This window comes from Pristiophorus japonicus, chromosome 15, assembly GCF_044704955.1.
Source record: "Pristiophorus japonicus isolate sPriJap1 chromosome 15, sPriJap1.hap1, whole genome shotgun sequence".
Taxonomy (NCBI): Eukaryota; Metazoa; Chordata; class Chondrichthyes; family Pristiophoridae; genus Pristiophorus; species Pristiophorus japonicus.
In genome coordinates this window covers 125,821,498-125,836,207 of record NC_091991.1, presented here as the reverse complement: position 1 = coordinate 125,836,207, position 14,710 = coordinate 125,821,498, and the positions used below count along the sequence as shown (strand labels likewise).

Here is a 14,710-nt window from a genome sequence, read left to right as displayed (position 1 = left end):
CTATTCTCTGACTACTCAATAGCTCTACATAACTTTAACATATCATTACTGTTGTGTATGCATGCCTGTTTACTGTGTGATGTCTGTAACACTGTATGCAACATTGAATGTACCCTTGTACTGTGCACACCTTACCGGTACACTAGAGGGTGCTGTTGCTGGAGACCTAGGGGTTGCCTGCACACGGCAGGTAACCCAGTATAGCGAAGTGGTGCTGTGGAAGAAAAGAGCACCACAGCCTGCCTGCAGCAAGACCACAGAATGACTGCAGCACCACAAGCATGTGGAAGAAAAGACCACCACAGTCTGCCTGCAACAAGACCACAAAATGGCTGCAGCACCACAAGAACGTGGAAGAAAGGAGCACCAAAAAATGGCTGCTGCGTGGTGAGCAGCAGACCTGCATTCAAAATGCAAGTCAACGTGGAGGAGCATCATGTGACATCGAGCGGCCAATCGGATTTGAAGGCTCCCTTAAAGGAGACCGGTAACCAAAAAAATGTAAAGGGGAAGTTTCAACTATTTGAGTACACGGACTTTAAAGCTAAAGATGCAATTAAAGGGTGCAAGTATGAAAATGTATGCAATGTAACCATGAATTGTGATGCTGGTTTAACTAATGTGACTAATGAGATGAATGCAGGTGTCAGTAAGGTTAAGAACAAGTTTATTATGCTTAACAATAATGATAGAGATTGTGAAATGCCTAATGTAACCATGTCTGTTGAAACCCAGACACCCAAAAGTGATGCAAGTGCGAGAATGTATAATGCAGGCTCGACTATGTGTGATCAGAGCCAAGGTGGCATATATACCGGCAGGACACTGCCAAAGGACATTGGGTCCTACAGGGACCACGCTAATGCCAATGGAATCCCCCTGTGGGAGACCCCCAGGTCCAGCAGGCTACCTGACCATATGATGCCCCTTGCAGGACACACACTCAGGCAGTGCAAGCAGACCCACTACAGGGACAGTGGTCAATGGGCAGCCCAGCCACCACCAATGGCAACCGACACCAGATCACTCCTACAGCCCCTGGCCACCAGAGCCAACATCCTCCAGCTTCCCTGGCAAACCCTGGGATGACCTGACCCTCATCCCCATTGGTGGACAAGGAGCCCACCCAGTCTTGTGGCCCTGCCCACCACCCCACAACTACCCACATCACAGTGTATACACACCACCCACTGCTGCCGTGGCTACCTCCCCGAGGTTTCCCACAACAGTGACACCCACTTGGTTTGTGTGTGAGGGAGGAGAAACATACGAGGCCAGCCTCAAGCACAGGGGTCACACACCTGGCAACCACACAACCCTCACCACAACCTCCCATAGCCCACCACTGATCACCTCCCCTGGTCATGACAACTAGGATATGAAAAATGCTCAGGGGGGAGTATTGTTGTGTATGCATGCCTGTTTACTGTGTGATGTCTGTAACACTGTATGCAACATTGAATGTACCCTTGTACTGTACACACCTTATCGGCACACGGCAGGTAACCCAGTATAAAAAGGAACACACAGCTTGTTGTTGGCACTCAGAAGCTGCTAATAAAGGACTGCGGGTCTGCACAGTTAAAGCACCATACCCTGCCTCGTGGAGTCATTACTAAAGGTGCTCCATACACTCCAAGTACAGTCAGTTGACTATCATTCAAAAAGCATTTTGGCAATCTGTGACTTGAAGGATTGCAGACAAACATTTTGAAGAGCTTTCTGAAAGAGATGTGGGCCCCATTTTCTTAGACACAACTATATTATTTCAGTCGGTTATTGGTAAATAGAAAGATATTACCTCACATTAGTCCTCTGCTCCAGAATCCTTCCTTCTGATTCAAGAACAGTTAGTTTACTCTTAATGTAAGAGAATGCATCTTCAATTTGCAGCAGTCTACAATTTTAAATAAATCTTAGTATTAGCTTTTTGAGTTACATAAAATATCTGTAAGTCAATAACATAATAGTAAAATAATAGTATTGCTGTGGAACACCAAAAGAAAAGCCACTTTCTGACATGATATCATATTGTAACTTAAATGCTTTTATTATTCATTTATATCATGCTGGAGAAACAAAATTCACAAACTATTTTTAAATCCAACTAAGGTGTCAAGTTAAGGATGATAAACGCCCCATTAGACAATCGGGTTGGATGCCACTTATAACAATTGGCTAGTTTTATTGGCAATTACACTGTTTGCTATAAAAGTTAATGAATGTATTTTTATTTTAAAGTTATTAAAAAAAAAGTATTCTCAACTCAATAGCATTTTTTGTGTCTTGTAAGAATCTTGATAAATGTGAAAACAGTCTTTGCTCTTACTACTTTGTCCACTTAATTTGTTTCCAGGGGGTCAGCGGGCACGATTGGTGGCAGGTTGGGTGGGAAAATGTCAAGACCCACTGTCAACCCGCTGCCAAGTGTCTTCCCAAATGTCGAGTCTGTCAGCACTGAGCAGACCTGACACATAAGTGTTTGGAGCGAACTCTATCCAGTTTCACCTCATTGGAACAACCTCTCTCATCATTGACAGATCGCTTCTGTCATCGCAAGTTCACCTGCCATCTATTACATCAGAATGGGTACGGTTTATACTGTCTCATCTTGGTTCTCAAAATCTCACCACGATCATCCCCAACACCAGGTACACCAGCAGCACGAACAACACCAACCTTCTCCACCATCACCTGATGCTGCACAGGACAGGGGGCATCAGCACCTGACCACATTGCTGCCTGGGACGCCAGGGATAGCCTCACCATGGCCAGATTTACTTCACTTGACAGTGTACAACCTGGCTGCCACATGAACCACCAGGTTTGCACCACCCCATACCAACACCATAAATCACCCGTACAATGCCCAAGCCATTCATTTCACATTCATTAGCATTGCAGGGGGTACCATTATGTCTGACCATTCACTGCAACTCCACTTCCAAAAGTTCATACCAATCTGTCCAAGAACGCAAAGTGTTGAAAATAAAGATTTCAATGTTTGACAGCACATTAACAAAAACGTCACATGAACATTGGCTAAAATACACAAGTGCTTACCTTTGCATATTGTTAGATGGTATGATTGCACTAGGTTGAGGATGAGTCGGAGGGGTCGCTAGTGAGATGGGGAAGTGAGAATGTAGATAGTAAGGGATGGGTGGAGGTGCAAGGTAAGTTGGTGTAAGGATGTACAGGAGTAGGGTGGGGAAGGTAGAGTGATGGGGCTGTGTTGAGTGGCACAGCAGGATGAGGATGAGTGTGGCTTTTCAGTAACATATTGTGATCTACTGAGATAACTATTGAAAGGTTGCACCACTGCAGCCTGATCATCCTGACGCCATCCCTGCTTGTGTCCTCCTGTGCATTGTGCAAGCAGGTTGCGTTAAACTCCTGGGGAGGTCTCGTCTGCCCATGGGAAAGGAAGAGAATTTCCCTGCGTGCTGTGACTCCCTTCATAAGAGCCTGGGTGCAGTTGTGCATCTTTGTGCAGTGCTTGTCAATGTTTTCAGCACCTCAATGTTGTAGAAAACGGACAGTACAAATGTCAAAATTAATTTGCGCATGGTCCCTTTAAGGAAACCGGCTGATGACGTGCCATCAAATTACATCATCAGACCTGCTTCCTTCAATTGACCCAGGGAACGCACTCGGCGGGCTTAACAAGCCCAATCAGGAGAAAATCATGTTGGACAGCAGGCTGGAGCCAGCAGCAAGGCCAGGACCTGCCACCGACGTCGCCTGCCATGGACCCGCCGAGGTTGGTAAAATCCAGCCCTGAGTCTCTAAACTTCAATATATATATTTAATCAGGAGCTTTTCTATATATATATTTTACAAAAGACAGCGTATAAACAAACACAAGTATAATATAATTTTACTGCCCTCGCTTATCAACCATTTTAGTGTTTACTTCCAACAAATAAATTGACCCAACAAAATTAATTTAAAAAAAACTTAAATCATCACTAACATACATCATCTTACTCATGTAATTTAAAATATTTGAGCCAAAAGCGCTATTTTTAATTTTTATTTTATTATAAGCAGCAAAAAAGTTGCCAACAACTACAGTGTATTATGTGTGTGCTGCACTATTGTAAAAAAAAGTTTTTAACCATCTCATAATTTTTGTGTTTATAATGGCCACTGTGAACTGATCACCTGCCATAACTATTGGGAATCTTTATCAACTTTTAACTTTTAAAATAACTTTGAAATCACCTTCTTAATGCCTGGCCCCCCAACCTAGCCTCGGGCCACCTAACATCAATGGCGCTAGCCGGTGCCGAGCTTGCGGCCAACACTTCGCCGTAGGCAATTCGGCTTATCGAGCTGTGCCTGGTCTCCCGTTGTCTTTGACTCCCTTGCCACTGGACCAAGACTTTGTTCAGCTAAACCCGTGTGGTTGCCGGTGTGCAGCGACCACCCCACATTAAAAGAACTCACGCACAGGCATCTTCCACTCCGTCAGAATGAAGTTCGAGACCTGGAACGTCAAGACCCTCATGGACAATCCCAACAGCAACAGGCCGGAACGCTGCACCGCCATAGTTTTCGGGAACTCAGAAGTTTATGACATTGACATCGCTGCCCTAAGCGAGACCCGGCGGGCAGGCGAAGTCCAGTTGAAGGAACATGGAGGAGGTTACACCTTCTTCTGGAAAGGGAAACCAGAGGCAGAACGCCGCCTTCTCGGAGTCGGCTTTGCCATCAAGAATGAGCTGGTCGACCGCCACAAAGACTCCCCTGGTGGGGTCAACGAACGCCTCATGACTCTCCGTATCACTCTATCTCGGAACCAATGTGCCACAGTCATCAGCGCGTACGCCCCCACACTCAATGCAAAGGATGAAGCTAAAGAGGGTTTTTATTCCAACCTCGAGATATCCTTGTCCCGTGTCCCCACGGGCGACAAATTGATCCTCATGGATGATTTTAATGCCAGGGTTGGAAAAAACACAGCCCTCTGGGGAGGCGTGATTGGCAGAGAGGGGGTAGGGAAACCCAATTCCAGCGGTACCCTACTCCTGACAAAATGTCTAGAACATGAACTCCTCATTACCAACACGCTGTTCCGCCAGAGGGACAAATACAAGGCATCGTGGCAACATTCTCGCTCCAAACACTGGCATCTGCTTGACTATGTCATCATCTAAGCCAGGGATCGCAAGGATGTGCGCTATGACAGGAGCTGACGACTGCTGGACAGACCACCGCCTAATCCGATCCATCATCAACATTAACATTGGCCCAAAGCAGAGGGGACAGCAGAAGCAGTTCCACAAAAAAGTTAATGCCGGGGCACTTAGACACCCAGCTAAGAGAGCCCTATACAGCCAGCACCTCACAGCCAATCTGGCGTGCCTTGATGACCCCAAGATGCTGAATCCCCATAGCGCTTGATTTGCCCTCCAGGCCTCTATAACCAGTGCCTGTGAAGAGACACTTGGTCACTCAACCAGAAAACATCAGGACTGGTTTGATGAAAATGATCAGGAGATCGAAGAACTAATAGATCGCAAGCGCAAAGCATTTCTGAGCCTCAAGCAACAGCCCAACTCGGGAACTGCAAAACAACATTACAGATGGCTCAAGGCTCAGGTCCAACAACGCGGGACCTAAAGAACAGGTGGTGGATGGAGAAAGCACAGGAGATACAACAACTGGCCGACAACCACGATATGCGAGGATTCTTCACTGCAGTCAAGGCCACCTACAGTCCAAACTCCCAAGGCCCCACCCCACTCCTGGCCAAGAACGGGGAAACACTCATCAAGGACATCGAGGCTGTCAGGGCTCAATGGAAGGAGCACTTTGGAGATCTCCTCAATCAAGACTCTACCTTTGATTCGAGTGTTCTCGATTCCATCCCGCAGCAAGCCACCCGCCACCAACTCAGTGAAACTCCAATGCTGCACAAGGTTGACAAAACCATAAAACAGCTTAAGAATAACAAGGCTACGGGTGTGGATGGAATCCCTGCTGAGGTGCTAAAATATGGAGGAGAGGTGCTGTAGGCGCAGATACATGACCTCATCTCTCTCATTTGGAGGGAGGAGAGCATGCCGGGAGATCTTAGAGATGCAGTGATTGTGACTATTTTTAAAAAAGGGGACAAGTCCGACTGCGGCAACTACAGGGGAATCTCCCTGCTTTCAGCCACTGGGAAAGTTGTCGCTCGAGTTCTCCTCAATCATCATCTTCCTGTGGCCGAGGAGCTCCTCCCGGAATCACAATGTGGATTTCGTCCCCTACGGGGCACAACAGACATGATCTTTGCAACGCAACAGTTGCAGGAAAAATGCAGGGAGCAGCGCCAGCCCTTATACATGGCCTTTTTCGATCTTACAAAGGCCTTTGACGCTATCAACCGTGATGGTCTATGGAGCATCCCCCTCCGTTTCGGATGCCCCCAAAAGTTTATCGACATCCTTCGCCTGCGTCACGATGACATGCAGGCCGTGATCCTTACCAACGGATCCATTACAGACCCAATCCATGTCCGGACCGGGGTCAAATAGGGCTGCGTCATCGCCCCAACCCTCTTCTCAATCTTCCTCGCGGCCATGCTCCACCTTAGAATCAACAAGCTCCCCGCTGGCCTCCAGGTCAGGTCCAAGATCACTTCAACCTCTGTCATTGAGCTGCAGTATGCGGATGATGCCTGCGTCTGTGCACTTTCAGAGGCTGAACTCCAGAATAAAGTCAATGTATGCACTGAGGCATTTGAAAGCATGGGCCTTACGCTTAACATCCGTAAGGCAAAGGTCCCTCACCAGCCTGTCACCGCCACACAGCACTGCCCTCCAATCATCAAGATCCACGGCATGGCCCTGGACAACGTGGACCATTTCCCATTTCCCATATCTCGGGAGCCTCTTATCAACAAAGGCAGACATTGATGCGGAGATTTAGGATCGCCTCCAGTGCGCCAGCGCAACCTTCGGCCGCCTGCAGAAAAGTGTGTTTGAAGACCAGGCCCTCAAATCTACCACCAAACTCATGGTCTACAGGGCTGTACTAATACCCGCCCTCCTATATGGGTCTGAGGCATGGACAATGTGCAGATAGCACCTCAAGTCGCTGGAGATATACCACCAACGATGTCTCCGCAAGATCCTGCAAATCTCCTGGGAGGACAGGCGCACCAACATCAGTGTCCTCGACCAGGCTAACATCCCCAGAATTGAAGCACTGACCACACTCGATCAGCTTCGCTGGGCAGGCCACATAGTACACATGCCAGATATGAGACTCCTTAAGCAAATGCTTTATGCGGAGCTCCTTCATGGTAAACGAGCCAAAGGAGGACAGCGGAAATGTTATAAGGACATCCTCAAAGCCTCCCTGGTAAAGTGCAACATCATCACTGACACCTGGGAGACCTGGGCTGCAGACCGCCCGAGGTGGAGAAAGTCCATCCGGGAGGGCATTGAGCTTTTTGAGTCTTGACGCAAGGAGCATGAAGAGGCCAGGTGCAGGCAGCGGAAGGAGCACGCGGCAATCCAGCCCTACCTACCTCTTCCCCCGACAAATGTCTGTCCCACCTGTAACAGGGTCTGTGGCTCCTGTATCGGACTGTTCAGCCATCAAAGAACTCACTTAGGGAGTGGAAGCAAGTCCTCCTCGATTCCGAGGGACTGCCTACGATGATAACTATGTCAATTTTGTTTTTCAAAATAGATAATTTTGTGCAGTAGGTCTTTTACTTACTAATCTTTTTCTACCTCTCTTATCTCACCAATCATATTGCACAAAATCTTTCTCCCGACACCAAAAATTCTTCCTAAACACATCATACAAAAAAAAAATTCTCTGCCATAAGAATGGACCAAAAACATTTCTCTAATCACATTTCAAGGAAAAGAAATTCTTAGACATTTTTATGACAGTTCATTACCAGTTTCACTAAACAAGTACCAAAATAAAAATAACATAATAAACAAAGAAATTTACACTGAGGAAAATCAGAAACTTACTTATAAATGTGCCCATCCCATCTTTCGAACACTCCTTCTAACCCCCTACCTTCTCCCAAACAAACACAACCCAACAAACCATGTTTGGCATGAGCATCCCCGACTTTGGGTAAACCTTCCCTGATACTTTCAGAGCCTGGCCTAGTCAGCTAAAGCCAACATTCTGAGGTGCTGCCATACGAATGCAGACAGATATTCAGCTGAGGGCAACTTGACTGTGTGCCTCCCTTTTGGCCTTGAATCAAGACATGGCCCTCCAGGTCCAAGCTTTAACCATTTGCTGCCTTCCCTCCATCCCAGCCCAGGCAGCCCTTGGACTATACGGCTTAGTTCCTTTTCTCCCTTCTCTCTTTTTAAAATGAGAGCAGTGGACAAATTGATTTTGTTAATGAAAACTTTAAAGAAAATTCATCACAATCTACAGTGCTACGGGACATGTTAAAAAAAAATTTGATGTATAGATAATTTAAAACCATAGCCACAAATGTTTAAATACAAACAAGTTATCCAAAAGTAAACATATCTTGAATCAATGGAAGTAAGCAGGAAAGAATGATTACTGGATTCATTGTAAAACTAAACAAGATCACAAGATAAGTATTGGGGAAGAAGAAAACAAACTTTAAACTATTTTGACATGGAAAGCAAAGACAAACTAAATAATTGGGTATTAACACAGATTTCTATGCTCTATGAGCAATACCACGGGATATCAAGTAATTTAAAATATTTGAGCCAAAAGATCTATTTAAAAAAATTTTTTTACCATTATAAGCAGCAAAAAAAATCAAACAACTGCAGTGTATTATGTGTGTGCTGCACTATTGTAAAAAAAGGTTTCAACCATCTAATAATACATATACCTCTGTTCGAAGGTGGTCTTTATATGCATACATGACTGTTCAGCATAACTTTGAAATTCATTCTGTTTCTGTAAACTGGCGAACTGTAAAATATATAAATATATTCTTAGTTTCTTCCCAGAGGAAGCCCATATGAAAACTGAGAACTAATCTTTCTCTGACAGGTTTACAGTTTTCATGATAAATTAAAAACTATATATAAATATGAATGTTTAGTTGACAAAAGAATGTCTTAATTTCCTCTAAACATACAAATAATTTCTAGTTACTTCCAATGTTACCTATGTACTAGCACTGTATTAATATATAGCATTATGACAGTAAACTTATTTATTATAATACATTTACTTCAATGGAAACAGAATAATTCAAGTAGTTAAAACAGTGTGATCATAGCAAGCAACAATGGTTGGGGCACTACAGTTGCCTCAGTGCCCCTATGGAAGGAGTAAGCAAAATGAAAAATCAGCCAGGAAACATTCATCTGGTTGCTATGCACCAATCCATGCCGGAAATATGTCTGTATGAATTTCAGACCCACAGTCATACAGACTGCCAGCACTCATAGTCAAAGCTCAATAATAACCGATCAGGCAAGGCACCACTTAGGTTCACAGCATTTGAGGAATTGTGTCCCATTAAGGAATTTATTCCCACAGGCAAGAGGATGGGAGCAAAATTTGCGAGAAAATGAAAATGGCCCCACAAGTAGAAGCAACAGAAAAAGAGTGCTGTTGCCACTAGACATCATTTACGAAACCATTTAAATCATTAATGTGCAAATAGTTTGAATTTACTATTATTCATCATCTTGGTGGAATGTATTAATAGCAACTTGCATTTATATAGCACCATCAACTTAGAAAAAAATATCCCAAGCTGCTTCACATTGATATAAGGATAAAATTGAACAAAAACAAAAAAGAAACATGCATAACCAAAAGCTTGGAAAAAGACATGTGGGGAGAAATGGATTAACCGGCAAAAACAGGTGTGGGGATCGCGGAGCTGTTCATTGCGTTGCAGGCAGCACAGTAAATCCGTGCTACCTATTGCTTTACATGGTTGCTGTGTGCAGCCAGCGCTCCCCACATGTTCATTGCCTGCATGCATCAGCAGGGGACCCGATATCGCCAGTGGCTAGTGCAAGTTAAAGGCAGCCTGCTCCTCTTAAAGGGCAGATGCATTGTGGCTGCAAGGTGATGGAAGTGTTTTCAAAAGCAAATCTGGGCTGTGACACTGTAAGCAATGGCTGAACATGTGAGAGCGTGTACCAAGGTTTTCAGACACTACACTGGAGGTTTTGGTGGAAGAGGTGGAAAGATGGAGACATGTACTGTATCCGCAGGGAGGCAGGATAGACAGATAGTTAGGAAGCAGTAGGAAGAAGTAGCTGCGGAGGTCAATGCCAGGAGTATTGCCCCAAGAACATGGCTACAGTGCAGGAAGAAGTTTAACAATCTCACACGAGTTGTCAAGGTCAGAGAGTTCATCTTGAAATGGCACATCCTACCAACTGCACCACTGGCCTCATCCACTACTCAATTTACTACACCCCCATCACCTACCTACCAACAATCTCTATCAATCAGGACTCAACCTTTCAATTCATATGCTTTACCTCACCCTCACACACTTAGCCCTGTTGCAAACCTTGCACCCACAACTCACAGCTCACACATTGATAGCTATTCAACCATATCAGCCACATCACACAAACATGTTGCAGGACACTCACTGACGCACCTCCCTCTGGTATATAAACAGGAGGCAGCAGCAAAGAACTGGAGGAGGACAAGTGCGCCTGCAAGTTTTAACCCCCATGGAGGGGACAGTACTGGCCATCATGGGAAGGGGCATCATTGAGGCCGTGGCCACTGGCGGGCTGAAGCAATCGATGAAGAAGAAATCGCATACCTAATCCTCCTTCTCTCATTCCACTGCTCCCTCATCCCTCAATCTCTTCTGACTTGGAAGGTGCAGATGATGCAAGCATGTACTTCTTACTTTCTTTTCTCCCCCACCACAAGCCAACACCTCCCTTTTTCATTTCAGATATACAGGAACTGGAGTCTTCCCAGTTAGTGCAGGAAGAGGAAGAAGACAGTGAAGATGAAGAGACACCGTCACTCGATCTTACAGTTGCAGCCACCAGCTCAGATTCTGACACTGCACGTATTTTAAAGGCTCAGATAAAGAAGGGAAACGCAGTGAAACACCGGGCACAAATGTGCAGGAGCCAGGGCCAGGGAAAAGGATAGCATAGGTGGCAGCTCACGAGAGGGCAAGGTTACAGACGAGTTCTGCTGCAGAGGACTCAGATAAGGACTTGTTGGGCCAGGCTACAGAAAAAGGCCGATGAGTGTACAGAGCCAAATGCTCGGTACACTGGAAAGCCTGCACTCAATATCAAGGAACATGGACAATACTGGCTCCAACTTGCCACAGGGTTTGCGCAGACATTTGGAGCCCATCCTTTCCAACGTGCAATGGGCGGTCACTTCCATCAGCACACCTGTGGAACCCACTATGATGCAGCGACTGATGGCCGACATCACAGCTTCCATTGCAGTACAAACAGCTTCCATCAAAGGTCAGAGTGCCATCATGGCTCTGGATACCACTGTTCAAAGGGGCTTCCAGGGTGTCACAACAGTCCATCAAACTGTTCAACAAATGAGTAGGATTGCTGAGGCACCATCCCAGGAGAGTGGCAGTGGCTCCATAGAGCATGAACTTGCTTTCCTATCTCTGGATGACAGCATTCATGCTCCCAACCCTGTTACTCCATCAGCTATCTTGCTGTTGCCTATCAGGTGCAGCCCAGGCCAAAATGGTGTAGTCTGAAGCCAGGCTTTCTAGGCTCGGAGCTGCTCGAGGTCACCCTCCAAGGCCATCAGCAGCCTTCCACCACCCATGTTGCAGCCTCTGGGGAAGCACCTCATAGGCACATTAGGATAGGCAAAGGTGTATGGAAGACAGGCACCAAGGGAATGCACAAGGGTGATTAGTTTATTTTTGTAGGCTTACTTCATGATTTCATTTATCATTGGAATATGCATTTTCTGGTGGTTTTTTATTTGTGTGTGGTCGGTAAGAGGACAGTATGATAGTTAGTGATAGAGGAAAGGAAAGAAACATAAGAACATAAGAAATAGGAGCAGGAGTAGGCCATTTGGCCCCTCACGTCTGCTTCGCCATTCAACAAGATCATGGCTGATCTGATCATGAACTCAGCTCCACTTCCCTGCCAATTCCCCATAACTCTACTCCCTTATCGCTCAAAAATCTGTCTATCTCCACCTTAAATATATTCAATGACCCAGCCTCCACAGCTCTCTGGGACAGAGAATTCCATAGATTTACAACCCTCAGAGAAGAAATGTCTCCTCATCTCAGTTTTAAATTGGCGGCTCCTTATTCTGAGACTATGTCCCCTAGTTTTAGTTCCCCTATGAGTGGAAATTGTAAAGTCCTGTCCCTGCAGTACAGAATCACACGAGGCACATGCTGAAGTAAAGGTCACTCAGGACCTGCACCTTTATTACACAGCTCTCGAATGCCCACACTTGCCTGAGACCTGTCTTTATATACCTGTGTAGAACAGGTATCCAGTGTCTCCTGCAAGTGTACCCCTGGTGGTAAGGTAAGCTTGAAGTTACAGGTCATATCTAGTTACAGTCATGTATAGCATGGTAAGATATAGTTATGTACAGTAGTGTGAGATACATGACATCACCCTCGCCCAAGGTCTTATTGTCTTTATAGGTTCAGTCTCTCAGGTGGTCTACGCTCTCGCATGGAGCGTCTTAGTTGTGGTTCAGTTGTTTGCCTTGGTGCCTGTTTTTCTTCCAGTGTGATTGCTGGTATCTCGCCTGGGCTGTCTGTTTCGTTCAGTATGATTGTTGGTGTCTCGCCTGGGCTGTCTGTTGGGATTGCCCTTTCCTCAGGTTGTTCCCTCTGTCTGTCCACCAGGTGTGGTGTGAGTTCCACATTGTAGTCTGCCTCTGGTTCAGCAGTGTTGTTGGTGAATCTACTTTTGACTTGGTCTACATGCCTCCGGCAGATTTGGCCACTGTCCATTTGTACTACCAGTAGCCTGTTTCCTTCCTGGCCTGTTACTGTCCCTGCAAGCCATTTGGGACCCCTGCCATAGTTTAGCACAAACACTTTGTCCCCTATCTCATTCCACCTCGGTCATGGTACTCAGTTAGCTTACGGCGCTTTGCCTCAATGATTTCATGCATGTCTGGGAGGATTAATGAGAGCCTTGTCTTTAAGGTCCGTTTCATCAATAGTTGCATGGGGGGACTCCAGTCAATGAATGTGGACGAGAGCTGTATGCCAGCAGCAGTCGCGACAGGCGGCCCTGCAGCGTGGGACCTTGGATTTTGAGCATGCCTTGTTTAATGGTTTGCACTGCTCGCTCCGCCTGGCCGTTGGAGGCCAGCTTGAATGGTGCTGTCTTAACGTGATTTATGCCGTGGTCACTTATAAAATCTTGGAATTCTGCGCTGGTGAAGCACGAACCATTATCACTGACCAATATGTCAGGAATTCCGTGCGTTGCAAACATAGTTTCAAGGCTCTCCACAGTGGTGGAGGTGGTGCTCGAGTTTAAAATGATGCATTCGATCCACTTTGAAAATGCATCTACAACTACGAGGAACATTTTGCCCATGAATGGGCCCGCATAGTCTACGTGCACCCGTGACCACGGTTTGGTGGGCCAGGGGCACCTCCCTGGAGGCATTACTGAGTTGGGCACAAATGGTGCACTGTCGGACGCAGAGCTCCAAGTCCACGTCAATGCCAGGCCACCAGACGTGGGATCTGGCTATGGCCTTCATGAGAACGATCCCTGGGTGCTCGCGGTGGAGCTCCTGGACAAATGCCTCTCTGCCTCACAGGGGCATAACTACTCGGTTGCCCCACATCAGGCAGTCTGCTTGTAGTGACAGCTCATGCATGCGCCTATGGAAAGGTTTGATCTCCTCGGGGCAGGCATCGCGAGCCTCTGCCCAGTCACCAGTTAAGACACATCTTTTTACTAAGGATAATGTGGGGTCGCTGGTCATCCAGGCTCTGATTTGGCGAGCCGTCATGGGCGAACCTGTGGACTCAAAGGCATTGATTGCCATGACTATCTCACAGTCCTGCTCGTCAGACCCTTCCGTGATCGCCAGGGGTAGCCTGCTAAGTGCGTCGGCACAGTTGTCTGTGCCTTATGGTGAAGTTGTAAGACGCCAGCATGAGTGCCCACCGTTGAATACGCGTCGAGGCGTTGGCGTTTATTGCCTTGCTCTCGGATAGTAGCGACGTGAGGGGCTTGTGGTCGGTTTCTAACGCGAACTTGGCCCCGAAAAGGTATTGGTGCATCTTTTTGACACCGTACATGCACGCGAGCGCCTCCTCCACCATTCCGTACCCGCGCTCCGCCCGCGAAAGTGACCTGGAGGCATAAGCTATGGGTTGTAATTTACCCGCACAATTTACAGGTTGTAAAACGCACCCAACCCCGTACGCTGACGCATCACATGTAAGAACTAGCTTTTTACCTGGATCAAAGAAAGCCAAAACACTGTTGGAACATAGAAGGTTGTGTGCCTTATTGAAGGCGCGTTCCTGGGGGTCCCCTCAAAACCTGAGTAGCATGTGGAGGGGCTCCAGCAGCGTGCTTAAGTTCTGCATAAAGTTCCCAAAGTAATTGAGTAGCCCGAGAAACCTCGGGCACGAGAAACAGGCACTTGGAATTCTTAACTCTTAGGCCTACCTGATCCAACCGCTTTAGTACTTACTCCAAATTGCAGAGATGGGAGTCGGTGTCCCTGCCCATGATAAGTATGTCATCTTGAAATACAC

At 46.5% G+C, this 14,710-nt stretch overlaps 1 protein-coding gene across 1 annotated transcript in view; it reads right to left on the bottom strand.

The window, feature by feature from the left end:
* Positions 1-14,710, bottom strand: part of LOC139225857 (coiled-coil domain-containing protein 154-like) — a 194,915-nt gene that overhangs the window by 117,248 nt on the left and 62,957 nt on the right. The window contains exons 4-5 of the mRNA XM_070856711.1: positions 8,849-8,931; positions 1,802-1,897 (exon numbers count right to left, since the gene is read on the bottom strand). Coding sequence (XP_070712812.1) covers positions 1,802-1,897; positions 8,849-8,931 — 179 coding nt within the window. The remainder of the gene's footprint in view (positions 1-1,801; positions 1,898-8,848; positions 8,932-14,710) is intronic.